Source organism: Esox lucius, chromosome 4, assembly GCF_011004845.1.
Source record: "Esox lucius isolate fEsoLuc1 chromosome 4, fEsoLuc1.pri, whole genome shotgun sequence".
NCBI classification, from domain to species: Eukaryota; Metazoa; Chordata; class Actinopteri; order Esociformes; family Esocidae; genus Esox; species Esox lucius.
The window spans coordinates 16,401,782-16,417,979 of record NC_047572.1 but is presented as its reverse complement, the minus strand read 5'-3'; the positions used below and the strand labels follow the sequence as shown (position 1 = coordinate 16,417,979).

At 41.6% G+C, this 16,198-nt stretch overlaps 1 protein-coding gene across 2 annotated transcripts; it reads right to left on the bottom strand.

The window, feature by feature from the left end:
- Positions 1–903: 903 nt before the first annotated feature.
- Positions 904–15,244, bottom strand: rmnd5b (required for meiotic nuclear division 5 homolog B). Of its 2 annotated transcripts, none has more exons than XM_010897630.4 (10): positions 15,143–15,244; positions 13,384–13,554; positions 11,959–12,101; positions 7,446–7,583; positions 7,085–7,185; positions 6,011–6,177; positions 4,072–4,237; positions 3,851–3,953; positions 3,597–3,751; positions 904–3,085 (listed from the first exon to the last, which is right to left on the bottom strand). In XM_010897630.4, exons 2-10 carry the CDS (start codon positions 13,520–13,522, stop codon positions 3,022–3,024), a joined length of 1,176 nt encoding a protein of 391 aa, XP_010895932.3. In that variant the 5' UTR covers positions 13,523–13,554; positions 15,143–15,244; the 3' UTR covers positions 904–3,021. The 2 variants fall into 2 exon arrangements, with proteins under 2 accessions (XP_010895932.3, XP_019901407.3); XM_020045848.3 differs by lacking the exon at positions 15,143–15,244 and adding an exon at positions 14,817–15,091.
- Positions 15,245–16,198: the final 954 nt, after the last annotated feature.

Sequence of the window (16,198 nt, the reverse complement as noted above, 5' to 3'; positions counted from 1 at the left end):
ACTGTACCCAGACTCAATATTTGAGCGCCACTTTTGACCTATGTAGCCAAAGAAAATTATTCCTGGAAGTCTTTATAGGTTCTTCTAGGTTTAGCATGATGGTATATAAGCCCCAGGAAGAATTAACATCACTGAAGGCACTACAAATTCTGTTCTGTTTTCTAAAGGAATACATTAGGCCAACATAATTCCACAGATATAAGACAGAAAAATTACTACAGGAAGCATTTGGTTTGTTATAGTTATAGTGCACAACCAGTAATTAAGAAAAAGAAGCAATTACATTTTCACAAAGGGGCACTGGGTATTGCATAAGTTCTTTAATTTAGTGAATAAAATAAATATAACAATTGTGTACCATTTGGTCCCTATGGTTCCCCCTATTCAATGTAAGATATTGGTTGAAGATCTGAAAACATTTAGCAACAAACATGCTAAAATTAAGAAAATCTGAAAGTAGAGAAATACTTGCTCACAGCACTGTAAGTACAGGGTGAATTACAACAGCTAGGAAGGTATTCACTGGCAACGCCTCAGTGGGGAAAATATGTTATCTGTATCCACAGTTGTCCTCACAGAGACCTCAACTGTCCTTTTGAATCTTACATTTGACCTGTGGGTTTCAATAAAGCATTTAAAATGTGTGTGCTTGTGTTCCCAAGGGGTTCAAGCAAAGCACAATCTCTCCATCTGACTCACCACTCCAGCTCACAACATTATATAAATGTGTGCTTAATATAACTCCATAGCTCACAAAGGTGACTGTGAGAGGGCGACTGTCTTCTGTGTGGGATGAGAACAAAATAAAACAACTCATGCTGTGTGTTGCTGCCCTCTGCTTACATCTGAGGGAATCTACACATACAAATTGTACAGGTTGGTTTTCAGTCATTAAATTATTAGAATGATGAACTCAAACTTTATTAATCCAACACAATTACTATGCCTTTTTTGTCCGTCAATGACAGATTCAACTTCAACATGAGGTGTAAGTTAGGTAAATTGATTGTGAGAAGTGAAAACAGCTAGCCATGGTGCCAGATAATAGACATTTTCTGAAACCTAAATCTCAGAGGCTGAAACACAATTTATTATATATCAGTTTGGTTACGTCAGCATCTGGTGGCATCAAACAGGGTGTGCATGCAAGTCAATCTCAGTAGCAAAGGTCAACCAAACATAATTAGGTCAGTATAGATTCCTGCAGTTCACCAAAACCAAAACCTACCAAACTCTGATACCTTTCATAAACAAACAGAGCTGGAGTATAAAGTTTTTATTCCATTTTAAGATGCAAGTATAATATGAAACATGTTAGAGGATAAATATTTACAATAAAACTTTGATAAAGAATGAGAAGCAGGTAAAATGCAAACATATCATACAGGAAGTCAATAACTCTGACTACTGGAAAAATAAAAGAACCAGAGGAAGAAGCCATAACAGATCTTAATGTAATGTGGAAGAGATGATTGTCAACCAAAAACAGTAAATAAAAAATCCAAACACAAAACACAGGTGCACACACACAAACCATAAAATAGTCACACATTATTAAAATACCTGCCATTATCATTCTGTCTGACATGAAAGCAGTGCAGAATTGATATATAATGGACTGCTACTTTGTATTGGCTGTTATTAGATGCTGGTGCAGAACTTGTTGGCATCGGCATTTCATGGGCGGGAACTATCAATTCGGACCATGAAGGATTTGATCTTCCCAAGACATGCTCATCCATTTCCTCAGGCTCTGAGGCAGTGCGTGGACTGTAGCTTGATGGTCTGTTGAAGCGCTGACAAAATGAGTAGACGTTCTGATTTAGATGAAGCACAGCCAAGAGCAGGTGCCAGCATGAACCAACTTCTGACATCCATGATCCATGAATGACACCACCCTGTTGGAGACAACCCAAGAAACATGGGGCAATTTTGTGCATAATTGTTTCATAAAACGTGTTATGACTTCCATGGCTTCACTATTTTACAGGACAAATCTAGCGATGAAAAATAAAACAAAAAGCAGAAATCACAGTAGTATATTTTCCTTTTTTTTTTTTTCTTCTATTTGTTAATTACTTACATGAACCAAAAAACATGGCTTCCTGCTTTCGGATCATTCTTGTTATTAGAACTGGTCATAAAACCAGCCTTTACCTTTCCATCACAACTTTTGATGTACTGTAACTCAGTAACCTTCAACTAATCAGGGCTTTTATTATATGCCACCGCCAAGGAGAAATGAAAAAAATATATTACAATCAGTGTTCTATTCACAAAATGTCACCACGGTCACATCCACCAATCATAACCTCTCAATACAATTTATATGTGAATATACTTTCTCAGAGGCCATGCTTTAACCTCTGTAATATAGAAGTTTAAATATTCTCCTGAAACCAGAACGCTGTGTAGAAACCAAGGTGTCATATCACCCCTCAAACACCCTCTGAATTATTCAACCAACCCATTCTACACACAGAGGAAAACCTAAAGATAGGATGGATAAAGGAAATAACTTTTCTTTTTAAAAAAAGAGCCGAAGTCATCCAAAAACTGAACTCAGCTAGATCAAAAAAAAAAAAAAAAAAAAAAAAAAGATGTAACAACACATCTGTAAAAAAAGAGCCTATCATTAGTTCTGCAAGCAGTTGCAAATGAACAAGTGTCAATAAATGAAGGATCCTTTTCGGAGACATTTCATTGCCAGGTTCTCATGTGGACTTCCTCCTCAGTCTCTTTTTAAGGGTTGAATTTAAAGGCAGGCTATCTACATCAGTCTTTTTCACTTGGAGGCGTTGACAGGGCAGGGGTATTGCAGCACTGGGCCGTCACAACGGAGGGGTGGGGGGGTAATCTGTCCAAGCTGGGGGGTGGGGGGCTGGTGCATGTGAGGACGTAGGGTGGGAAATTTCCAGGGGTCCCGGACTAACAGGTACGAACAGGAGCTCCAGGGGGCTCCCCTCTGCCTGGGTCCCTTTGGGTTTCTTTCCAGAGGGTTTCAGGAAACAGAATGGAGGATCAAAAGAAGATCTGCTTGGCATCTGACGGGTTCTGCTCCATGGGACAGTACGGGCATTTCAGTCTGAGGAGACAAAGGACACAATCACACACAGGTTTAAACCAGCAGTATATGGTCAGTGCTTCACAGTAAGCTTGGTGACGGCGTGACCAGGGTTGGAATCCTGCTTATTGATTAGTTCAGTGGTCCCGTGGAGACCAGTGCAACTGGCCAGCACTTTTTGGGTTGGGGGGTTGGTAATCAAATATGGCTGCCTTGCCTTGTTATGGCACCTCGAGGCTGCTGGGGTGTCTGAATGGGGGTAGAAGGCTGGAGAGACTGTGTTCCTGCCTGTGCATGAGAAGGGATCCTGGTCTAGACTGGTTGATCAAGTCGTGTGATAAGAACCAGAACGACATCAGACATGCTTCGGAGGACTCACATTGCTTTTGCAAGGTTTTTAGACCTCTTCACTAAAAAAAACAAAAACATCCTATGTACTGTATCTAGATAGACTGTCCCAAGCCTACTGGGGGCTGCTATGATGAATCTGGGCCTTAATTAAATGGCGGTTACACACTACCCAAGCACTTACTTCCCAGCATTGGTGAGTTTGTTGAGGGCGTCTCTGGAAATGACGTGTCCACAAATGAGCTTCATGGGTGGGTTGCTCTCTGACGTCTGCTGCCGGAGAATGGGACAGGCAAACACGGAGTGGTACCAGCACTTCTTCCCCAGGTCTATCTCAATCTGGTAGAAGACAGGACAGACCGCAAAAGAAAGGTGGTGTTTGAAGAAAAGGACAGGTAAAATGAGGAATGAAGACAGAGATTATGCAGGGAGACTTACAGGCAGCTCGTCCTTGTGCGTCCAGACTCCGCTACACTGTCTCTGTTCGATCACCTGTTTGATGTTCATGAGGACGGGTAGAGCCATGCAGCCTGATGCAAAACTGATGCAGAGAGTAATAGTCACCACACAAAAATCACAGCTAGATCCTCCAGTGAAAAACTAAGACAATTTAAACTAATCTTATAATCTGCATCATAGTAGCTGTGTGTGTGTCTAACCTGACACTGAGCGGTGACTCTACAGACAACCCCAGCAGAGCACAGGCATCCCTGGTGAAGATATTACAGATCTCAGCCCACTGGTTGGTCTCTAGAAGGGAGCGGTAAGGGGAGTTCTCTATGCCGTGGCGCAGGTACACCAGGCTACCCATCAGGATCTGGATGTCTGTGGGGAGGGAAGGACGCCGATTAGTCTTGGGCCAGTAACCCGAGCTGACATGGTAATTTATGACCTTGAACAAGGCACTTTACCCTAATCCCTTTAGTCTCAATGGACAAAAGTACAGTGGTGAGAACAAGTATTTGATAACCTGCAAAATCGGCAGTGTTTCCCACTTACAAAGCATGTCTCTACTTTTTATCATAGGTACTCTCCAAATGTGAGTGACGGAATCTAAAACAAAAATCCAGAAAATCACAATGTATGATTTTTAATTAATTTGCATTTTATTGCATGACATAAGTATTTGATACATCAGAAAAGCAAAACTTTATATTTGGTACAGAAACCTTTGTTTGCAATTACAGAGATCATACGTTTCCTTTAGTTCTTGACCAGGTTTGCACACACTGCAACAGGGATTTTGGCCCACTCCTCCATACAGACCTTCTCCAGATCCTTCAGGTTTCAGGGCTGTCGCTGGGAAATACGGACTTTCAGCTCCCTCCAAAGATTCTCTATTAGGTTCAGGTCTGGAGACTGGCTAGGCCACTCCAGGACCTTGAGATGCTACTTACGGAGCCACTCCTTAGTTGCCCTGGCTGTGTGTTTCGGGTCGTTGTCATGCTGGAAGACCCAGCCACGACCCATCTTCAATGCTCTTACTGAGGGAAGGAGGTTGTTGGCCAAGATCTTGCGACACATGGCCCCACCCATCCTCCCCTCATTACGGTGCAGTCGTCCTGTCCACTTTGCAGAAAAGCATCCCCAAAGAATGATGTTTCCACCTCCATGCTTCACGTTTGGGATAGTGTTCTTGGGGTTGTACTCATCCTTCTTCTTCCTCCAAACATGGCAAGTGGCATTTAGACCAAAAAGCTCTATTTTGTCTCATCAGACCACATGACCTTCTCCCATTCCTCCTCTGGATCATGCAGATGGTCATTGGCAAACTTCAGATGGGCCTGGACGTGCGCTGGCTTGAGCAGGGGGACCTTGGGTGCGCTGCAGGATTTTAATCCATGACGGCGTAGTGTCTTACTAATGGTTTTCTTTGAGACTGTGGTCCCAGCTCTCTTCAGGTCATTGACCAGGTCCTGCCATGTAGTTCTGGGCTGATCCCTCACCTTCCTCATGATCATTGATCCCACGAGGTGAGATCTTGCATGGAGCCCCAGACCAAAGGAGATTGACCATCATCTTGAACTTCTTCCATTTTCTAATAATTGTGCCAACAGTTGTTGCCTTCTCACCAAGCAGCTTGCCAATTGTCCTGTAGCCCATCCCAGCTAGGTGCAGGTCTACAATTTTATCCCTGATGTCCTTACACAGCTCTCTGGTCTTGGCCATTGTGGAGAGGTTGGAGTCTGTTTGATTAAGTGTGTGGACAGGTGTCTTTTATACAGGTAACAAGTTCAAACAGGTGCAGTTAATACAGGTAATGAGTGGAGAACAGGAGGGCTTCTTAAAGAAAAACTAACAGGTCTGTGAGAGCTGGAATTCCTACTGGTTGGTAGGATCAAATACTTATATCATGCAATAAAATGCCAATAAATTATTTTAAAAAATCATAGTGTGATTTTCTGGATTTTTGTTTTGTTTCTCCGTCTCTCACAGTTGAAGCGTACCTATGATAAAAATTACAGACCTCTACATGCTTTGTAAGTAGGAAAACCTGCAAAATCGGCAGCGTATCAAATACTTGTTCTCCCCACTCTATGTGCTTTAAGGGGAGTACGTCTTTTTTAAATGGGCCCAGCCGGTGACGGAGTCCTATACCTCGCTGATGCTGCGAGGCGAAGGGCTGGAAGTGCCTGGCATACTGCAACGCCTCCAGCTGATTGGTGATGCCTCCGTTCAGCAGGCTGATGAAGTAGAGGCGGTGCAGCTTGAACTCCAGCGTGCTGTTTAGGTCCAGTAGGCGCTGGCGGTTGGTTACAGCCCATCTGGAAGGGACAGTCAGGCACAGCACTGTTGCAATCAATGGGGGACACCAGTAGAGAACGGGACTAAATGGACACCCACCAAATGTGGGTCGATGCGGTCACTGTTAAGGAAGGATGTCTGGTTCATCAGCCTTGGTGGCGGGTAGTTGCACAGAGCATTTGGGAAGCAAAATTCATAATAATCCAAAACCTATATACAGAGACTTCAGAAAAGTATTCATACTCCTGTGCTTTCTCCACATTGTTTTGTGCCACAGACTTAATTCCAAAAAACCAAAAGGTGTCTTCAATCCACGCACAAACCAGTCCTTCAAACGGCATGTCACATAGCTTTTACTCAGGAGTGGCTTCAGTTCAGCCACTCGACCATGAAGACCTGATTGATGAAGTGCTGCAGGAGTTCTGGCAGGTTCAACCAACTCTGCTATTGGCCACTGGGTTGTTGGCGAAGTTGTCGTTTTTACTTACTTTCTAGGATATTTTTTTGCTTGTATTATATACTTAGATTAAAAGACAAGCTCACAAAATAAAATATATTCTCTTAATTTAGAACATCACTAAGTATACTTATGAGGTTTGTGTAGAACAAGGCAACAACAAAAATGTGGTTGTTAAAAACATGTGAACAGAAAACGACAGTTTCAATTGGACAAATTCCGGTAGATCCCTCGATTTTATATTTCCACCCGTTTGCTTTTCATTTGGTTCCCAGTGAATAGACCCCAGAGTCAGGAAGTCAAATGATGTTCCAATTCACCAGCATCAACCCGTAAAACTCCCCAAAATAGACCAAAAAGTCTTACAGGCCTCAATTGTGTTCACTGTTGTAAAGTTAGTCAGAGTGCTTAAACATTATCAAACAGTGAATTGCCCAAAAAGAGGGGAGATAGACAGACTAAGTACATACTCCAGTGCTGGTCTGAGATTCTGCATCCTTAAGGCCTCCAAGATTCTGTTGAGTTCCAAAAATGGCTGCTTCATGCTCATGTCAATCACTACTCCAGACTCCTAGGGCATATAGAACAAAGGCAAGAGCTTTAATGGAAAGTTCAATTTACATTTAACTAGAGTCCTACACGTCAAACTGAACAGGTTCTGACTGGGGGTGAACAATTTCAACAAATGACCTGCTGGAGTGTTTCAGATACCTTACAGAGGTCTTCTGGTAACGTTTTATGTGGTTCTAGGTACCTTACAGAGGTCTTCTGTTAAAGTTTCATGGTGTTCTATGTACCTCACAGTTCTTCTGGTTAAGGATTTCTAGTTACCTGACACAGGTCTTCTGCCACACTGAGCATGCCTTGTCTGTACAGGTGTTCCACAATGGTCTCACTTAGGTACTTCTGTCTCTCAGGTGAGTCCCACACTGTCTCTGCTACCACCGCACTCACCTCAGCATCAAAGTTCTACAGGAAGGAACACAATCAGGAAACAAAGGAATTAGAGGAAATAAAACAACAAGGATTTGCTAGGATGAACTTGAGGACGACAAAACCTTTAACATACAGTCCCTGGGCAAAAGTTAGGACACACACACACTCAAGGGCAGTTCTTTAGTTTGACCATTTTCCACAATGTAGAATAGTGATGACTAAACTATGAAATAACAAATGCAATCACGGAGCAACCAAAAAAAGTGTTTTTCTCTCAGATTCTTCAAAAAAGCCACCCTTTGCCTTGACGACAGCTTTGCACACCATTTGCATTCTCTGAACCAGCTTCATTTACAGATAACAATAACGGATTTCAATTAACAAGTGTTCCTTGTTAAAAGTCAGTGTGGAATTTCTTTGAGTCAATAATTTGTGTTAGAGTAAGGTAGAGTAAGTTTACAGAATACCATTATGGCTTTATTATAGTCATATTTTGGCAAGAACATCTACAATATTGGTTTCCAGCCTCAGAAATCAGAAATTAACTGCAACCAAACTGCAGCCCAAATAAATGCTTCACATGGTTTAATTAACAGATATCTCAGCATCAACCATTCATTCCTAACCTGAAGTATGATATATTTAGTATTCAAGGGACACTCAATCAGCACGGCAACCACGGCATTCTGCAGTGATACACCATCCCATCTGATTTGCACTCAAATGGGCTATCATTTGTTTTTCAACACGACAACGAACCAAAACACACCTCAAGGCAGAGTATGAGCTAGGCTATTTGACCTAGAAGAAGAGCAATTCGTGCTGCATCAGATGACCTGTCCTCAACAACCACCCAGCCTCAACCCAATTGAGATGGTTTGGGTTAGGATGGACCGCAAATTGATGGAGCAGGCATAGAAGAGCTCAGCACATGTGGGAACTCCACCAAGACTGCTGGTAAAACAATCTACAGGGTGAAGCTGGTTCAGAGAATGCCAAGAGCGTGCAGAGCTGTTATCAAAGGATGGCTAAAAATATAAATGTATTTTGAATTGTTAAACACTTTCTTTTGGTTACTACATGATTCCATGTGTTATTCCATAGTTTTGATGCCTTCACTATTTTTCTCCAATGATGAAAACAGAAGAAAAAACCCCACTACCATTCAAAGGTTTGGGGTCCTTGTTTTGAAAGGAAAAGCACATTTCTGTCAATTAAAATAACATGAAATTAATCAGAAATACAGTGTAGACATTCTTAATGTTGTAAATGACTATTGTTGCTGGAAACAGCTGATTTTAAATGGAATATCTACATTAACATACAGAGGCCTATTATCAGCAACCATCACTTCTGTGTTCCAATGGCACGTTGTGTTTGCTAATCCAAGTTCATCATTTTAAAAAGCTAATTGAACATTACAAAACACATTTGCAATTATATTAGCACAGCTGAAAACTATTGTGCCGATAAAAGAAGCAATAAAACCACCCTTGCGGTCTTGCCAGGTGGGCTCTCAGTGGCCCTCATTTATCATTCTTGCATAGAAACGGGCGTATATGTTGGCGTAAGATTTTGCTTACACTCCTCTCACTGCCTGATTTATGAAGCTGTGCGTACCTTTAAAAAGCAGGTGTACGCAATACCTGCCCTTGATAAATGCCGCGGCTGAAAACGATCGTCATTAGAATAACACGCCCCTATATATTCAAGTCTCCACTTCCCCCACGCCCTCATTTTACGCCATGGACACACGGAAGACGGCAAAAAAGAGAAACTTCTCTGACGTGGAGATTGAGACGATCACCAGGGAGGTAGAAAGAAATAAAATTGTTTTATTTGGCAGTTTAAAAAGCGGAATAAAAGATGATGTGATGTGGAGTACCTTTCATTCACATTAATAATTGCATTACAATTTGTAATATTCGTCTTATTATTTTAGGATATTTATTATTAATTACGTTTATTGTTATTTAGAAGAAGAATGTTGTTATTATTATTATTATTTCTATTATTTTATATTATTATTTAAAAGAAGAAGGTCATTTTTATTATTTTGTCAGTCTGAATTATATTTTGGTCATTAAAAGCCTTTTATTACTGAACCCTGTCCCTGAAACATCATGTAAAGCGCACAAAAATAAACACTGAAGTTTGTAATTATGTTGTTGTTTTTTTTTACAGTGGGTCATAATATATCATATCTTTTAGTTTGTCAGTGCGTTAGGATTTATTTTTCTGCGCATTTCCGCACTAACTCAAAACGTGCGTACACCACCTCCTGAACTGGCGTAGGATTTGAGAGTGCCGTACGCCAACGTCCATATTGATAAATCTCAAAGTCACCGTGGTTTTGGGTGTACGCCAGTTGTACGCTGGAAATTTGGTGTACGCACTTTTGATAAATGAAGGCCATTGCCACTGGGATGCCCTCCCTCCAATGCCTCTCGGGGGCGGAGTCACTGTCAATACTCTGCCCTCATTCAGCGTGGTTGCGGTTGGTGGGTGTCACTTTGGTTGATGCTTGGCAATGTTGGTGGATTGATTTCCTGCCTGTTGGGCCCTGTCTGGGGCCTCCCCCAGATAGGGCCAGAGTGTCACCGGACCCCCCTGTCTCAGCCCTAAGGTCTTAAGCTGCTATATTATTGTGCTGATAGAGTAGGGTCAGTTCTCCTGTCCACTATAAATCTCCACTATAAATGCATTTCCAAATTTTTCCCTGTCTCCTGCCGTTTTAAACTTAGCAGGACACAAGGTCCTGGCCCACACCTGAGGAGTGCCTGGCTTGAAAGACCCTGTCCAAAGTCCTCCTGGTTGAGTTGCAGATCAAGACGATACCTGATGATTTCAGCTGCCACTGTGCTGACACCTCCCCCATGTTGTCTCTGTCCTTCTCCATCTGGTCATGCTTCCGACCGGGACTAAGTTTGAATAGACTCTGGACTCAGCACACATGCTTTTATTAATTATTACAATTTGTACTCTTAATATGTTCACCCGGCACAGCCAGAAGAAGACTGGTCACCCCTCTGAGCCTGGGTCCTCTCTAGGTTTCTTCCTAAATTTCAGCCTTCTTAGGGAGTTTTTCCTAGCCACTGAAATTCAACACTACTGTTGTTTGCTCTTTGGGGTTTAAGACCAGATGTTTTGTAAAAGCACTTTGGGAGAGCTGCTGATGCAAAAGGCCTTTTTTATACTAGTTGAGTTTCTGGAGCATCAACAATTGTGTGTTTGATTACAGCCTCAAAATGTCCAGAAATAAAGAAGTTTCTGAAACTTCTGAAACTCGTCAGTCTATTCTTGTTCTGATAAATAAATGCAATTGCATGCAAGAAATTGACAAGAAACTGAAGATATTGTACAAGGCTGTGTACTGCTCCCTTCAAACTGGCCCTAATCAGAATAGAAAGGAGTGGGAGGTCCCGGTGCACAGAAACAGACACCTCACAGGAACTCAAATGGCAGCGTCATTAAATAGTACCCGCAAAACAACAGTCTCAATGCCATTAGGGAAGAGGCTACCACGGGATGCCGGTCGTCCAGGCAGAGTTGCAAAGAAAAATAAATATCTCAGGCTGGCCAGTACATTTTTATTAAGATGGGTAAATGAACACAGGCAAAGGACAGAGGGAGATTGGAAAAAAGTGTTATGGACAGACGAAGTTTGAGGTGTTTGGTTTACAAAGAACATTCATGAGATGCAGACAAATTGAAAAGATGCTTGAGGATTGTTTGACGCCATCTGTCAAGCATGGTGGAGGCAAAGTGTGGTCTGGGGGTGCTTTGATGGTGGTGAAGTGGGAGATTTGTACAGGGTAAAAGGCATCTTGAAGAAGGAAGGCTATCACTCCATTTTGCAACACCATGACATACCCTGTGGACGGCACTTGATTGGAGCCAATTTCCTACTACAACAGGACATTGACCCAAAACAGAGCTCCAATCTATCCAATAACTATTTAGAGAAGAATGGGGAATTGTGTGAAATCTCATAATCCCAGTGTTGATTAAAACATTTGGGTATAATGTAAGAAACCAAAATGGCTGTAAATCTGAAAAAGCATGAAAATATGGCACATGACCAATGTAAAAAGCTCAGAAGTTCGAGTATGGGCTGCTGGAATCTTAGAGCCAATAGCAGATACTACAGCTACTCTGCCCGGCGCACCCCTGCACATCTTACTGCTACTAGAGCATTAAAGCCAGTTAGAAAGACATGTTGTGACACAGAATACATGAACAGAACAAGTGTTTATAACCTATATGAAAATCCCTGATATTAAAAGGGTTCTGGCAGTCATACTGTTTTCAGGGTGGTATTCATCCATAACTGCCTGTCTAACAGGAACTAGAAGACATTAACTGCAATAAAACATACATTGGGATATACATGTTAGAGGACACTCACCCTGTCGATAGCTTTTCCCACTTTGGAGACACTGCCGTGAATGTCCTTGTGTCTGGAGGCCAGCAGCTGTACTGTTTCCTTAATGTTCTTACAACACTGGGCCATCGTCTGAGACAGCACTGACAGATCTGCATCTTGTACCCCTAAAATGTTTGCAGAGTTGGGATACAGCGAGCCAGCAATTAAAAAAATTTGACCCAATTCTCTTAATACACGTTTCAGTCCTGAACTGTCAGTCAGTGTAAAAAAATAATGTTGAAAGCATTCCTGTTGTTGAAAGTATCAACAAAGCCATGAACAATGTGCCTGAACACTCCTGAGTCATGGCACACATGGCATCGGGGCAAAGCCATGTATCACTTCTCTATGGGACAGTGGTTTGAAAAACACTAATATGTCATTTGGATATACTCTTACTTAAAATGCCATGAATGAGGGGCATTTAACAGCACGAGCAGATATTTATCCAATCTAAATATGACTGTTTGTACACAGCACAATTTACTGGATCTGAGAACACTAGGGATGGAACGGTACACAGTATGTTATCGAACCGTTCAGTACGCCCCTTACGGTTCAATCAGCCCCCTACGGTTCAACGCGCACACGTGTATGCCGTCATTGGCCTATAACTGCCAGAAAGCGCTTAGTGCAACGCAGACATGCACGTTGCATATTCAGATCCACAGAAACAGGCGCATGGTTTGTGAATAGGTAAGGCAGGCAACAGCTTGGGGCCCCAGGCCGTTAGGGGGCTCCTGAGGACTGACAAACTTTACTCCACAGCAAAGTCTCAACATGTGGCAATCATAGGGACCACATCCCCCTCCCCCTTAAACAACCAAAGGACGATTTGCAAAGACGTCTCAGTAGGAAACCTCCCTGAAGGTGCCCCACAGGCTATCAGCGGGTTTCAGGAAGTTACATTTACAATGTTAAATTGAAGTTGCACTTTCCCATGGTACCTGTGGGACATTTATTTAGCAAGCTAAATCACCTAGCTTGGTACTTGCCAGCTATCAACCTCCTGGGAGAAACGCAGCCAACCGTCACGACTGTCTTGCTGACATCTTACATTCTGACTGAAATCGTGGTTTTTACTGCGTGCAAGCAGAGCTAAAATGTGTTCAGAGAGAAGCAAATTTGAAGAGGCACCACAGTCTTTCAAATCCGCTCCGTGGGAACACTTTGGATTCAGTGTTCAATACGACAATGAGGGTAAGAAGGCTGTAAAAAAAAGTCTGCAAGCATTGCTTTGCCACTGTCTGCGACTGGAGTGGAAACACTTCCAACACAATGTCACTCATACCGAAACCGTTACTATAACCCACAAACCGCAATACGTACCGAACCGTGGGCCCACTGTACCGTTGCATCCCTAGCAAACACCACTTCAAAAACACAGTGTGATGGAGGAGGCTTTACCGAATGTGACCAGTTGTCCCCGTAGCTCACAGACGCTGCGAAGAAGTTCATCCAGCCGTTCCTCGGACTGGTGTCCGTACATGACGAACCGATGGAGCACCTTTTCCAGCTCCCGTTCCACACACGCACACTGCTCCATGGCTAGACAGGAACTATCACATTCACTACCACCTGGGTGAGAGAGTGAGACACATAATAAACCAAAAACTCAGAGCTAGTGGTATTCAAACCTATCCCTATGAACATTCGACGCTTTCACAGTTTTCTAATCAAAATACACTAAGCAACACGGGGTGTCCTAGCTGAGCATCCTCAGTTTCACACTCTCTTCCCACCCTGCTAGCAACAAGAGAGCCCCCAACAGACTACATTTTGAAAAAATACTAAAAATGACTACATTAGTTGTTTATTCTCTACAGCTGTGGTCCTTCAGGGGGTCCTTTGTATCTTACTTAGTCAATACCTTGTTTTACTCACAAGGCAAACTGGGACTCTATTGAGGAAAAATGTATGTTTCGGACAAACATTAAGTGCAGTCATGCATTTACAGAATTTATATTTTATTGGATGTTGGCATCTGTTGGCTAGAAAATCGCATTAAGATTTTCCATCCCTTAACTCAAGATTGTAACCAGAAACCAGAACTTACACAAGAACGAGTTTTGGATACAAAGCTAGGGGTGCCTAAGTAAAGATTTAAAGACCAGTGAACTAGGTCATAAACAATAGCTTAGCATTTTGCAATCCGCAGGGACCCCCCACAGTTTTGAACACTTAGCACATTTCTAGCTTAACTGGTCCACAAAATTCCTTTACAGTTCAATTGGACAAATCGGACGGTATTTAAATTCATTGACAGGCAACAGAAAAGAAGAAAAACCAAGCTACTCTTGATCAACAAGTGGAGATCACTGTTGCAAGGCCTGAATGTTTGGTCATATTACTAACAGTTCATTATCATCATCCAAAGCTACAAATGGCTGCATACATATGAAAACAAATTACATATTACATAACAAATTACATATGATAAACAATGAAACGTATCTTTTTCCATTTTAAATCAGACAGAGAAAAAAAAATGTAGTCACACAATGTGAGCCAGCGGAACCAGTTTGATCGGTGTGCTAGCACACAGGCCCCTTCCATAGCCTCAAGCACTCAACCAATGACATTTGTCTACAAACGAAATGTTCAAGCGTTAGGCTAACCAAATCATTAACACACATTCTTTGCGTCAAGTCAAGCATCTAGAGAGCCACAGACTATCTAACCAGCTGCGATTTTGTTACTTAACTACTAACCTCGCAACAAAGATCTAGAAGCTAGCAAGCTAGTTACAGCCCTATATCACAACAAAATAATTTGCAAGACCGGCAGCGAACAACATACTGTTAACTAGATGTTAGCTTATCACACCGTACCAAACATACCTTGTTTTTAAGACATGATTAAAATCAGAACACTCATAATGGTACGGAATGTTGGTGGGAACGTTGTTATTATGTCCTTTCTTATACACTTCCAAGTTGTCGCATTAACGTAAACAAACTGCTAGCTAGCAACGCGTTGGCTAATGCTAACCGAGCGACAGAGAGACGCTGTTAAGCTCTGACTTCTTAATAATAATGTACTGTAATGCTTTACATGAAAGATAAGTAAAAATATGTATATAATTGTCAAATTACCAACGACATGTCAGAACATATCAAAAGGAATAAACAAGGCAACATAAAACGTTTAAATTGTCACCACTTGCCTGTCGTGACAGCGATTCTCCACCAGTCGTCCTTCGGTTTGCGTGCAAAGTGCAAACCTTCCTTCCTGTGTCAAACACGCACGTCTGGGTCTTTCATAATAAAGGTACGACCGGTTGTTTCGATTGCACAAGCAAAGTAACACTTTATTCAGTGTTTTAACAATTTTACTTTGTTAAATTATCCAAAACGATTATAAACAAGTTCATGTTTATAAAGCAAATCAATTAATTCCGATAGTAAACGTTCTCACATTGGCTATAAGTTTAAGCAAACCCAAGGTTGAACTGTACGGTAATGAAAATAGATAGTGCTTGAAGAGGGCCAGGGGATTTCCGACGTGTAAGGTAACTAAGGAGACAGAGGACAGAGAAAGCATTGGAAAACACGCACGGGATTAATTGCCAGCATATACCTCTGCCAAGAGCTGTTCTTAGGCTGGGCGCATTAAGTACATGTATTCAGCAATTAACCGCAAACCACTGATATGTCTTATTGTTGTTACAAATCGGTTACTACCATTATTACAACAGTAAAAATAAAAAAGTAATACCTGTGATATACGGTTTATTATACGACGGCAGTCAGTCAATCAGCGTTCAGGATTTAAGTAACATGTCTTATAATGCTTAATACACATAGATATGACGTCTTAAATGCATTAACACTATCATCCAATACCCACATTGCCCACCTGCAGTGCAGTCTAAAGTTAAATCCAGAACTGGTTTCTTGTTTACACAGTTAGGATTTGTTCGCTCATACTGCTGTAAGCTACTCCATCAGTTCAATTTAATTTAACATTTCTGCTATCCACTTTGTAACCTCTGCCCATTTCATCTATTATAATGTTTTAGTCTATTTGTATTTATACATATTTTTTCTGTCTTACATTATTTCTTTAACTTAATGTACTGTTTTGTCTTGCATTGAAATGCCTTTGGCCAGGTTGACCTAAAAAATTAGAATTTGTTCTCAAGTGACTTACCTGATTAAAATATTGGTTGAATAGCAAAACATTTTTTAAACACACTGAATGTATTATCAGAGTTGAAAAT

What these genes read in the sequence shown, in the direction of transcription:
- rmnd5b (XM_010897630.4), bottom strand. Translation starts at nt 13,522, where the DNA reads ATGGAGCAGTGTGCGTGTGTGGAACGGGAGCTGGAAAAGGTGCTCCAT. An exon ending in GGGACAACTGGTCACATTCG is followed by an intron (nt 12,102 to 13,383) that starts GTAAAGCCTCCT and finishes CAAACATTTTAG; the next exon opens with GGGTACAAGATGCAGATCTG. An exon ending in TGGCAGAAGACCTGTGTCAG is followed by an intron (nt 7,186 to 7,445) that starts GTAACTAGAAAT and finishes TATATGCCCTAG; the next exon opens with GAGTCTGGAGTAGTGATTGA.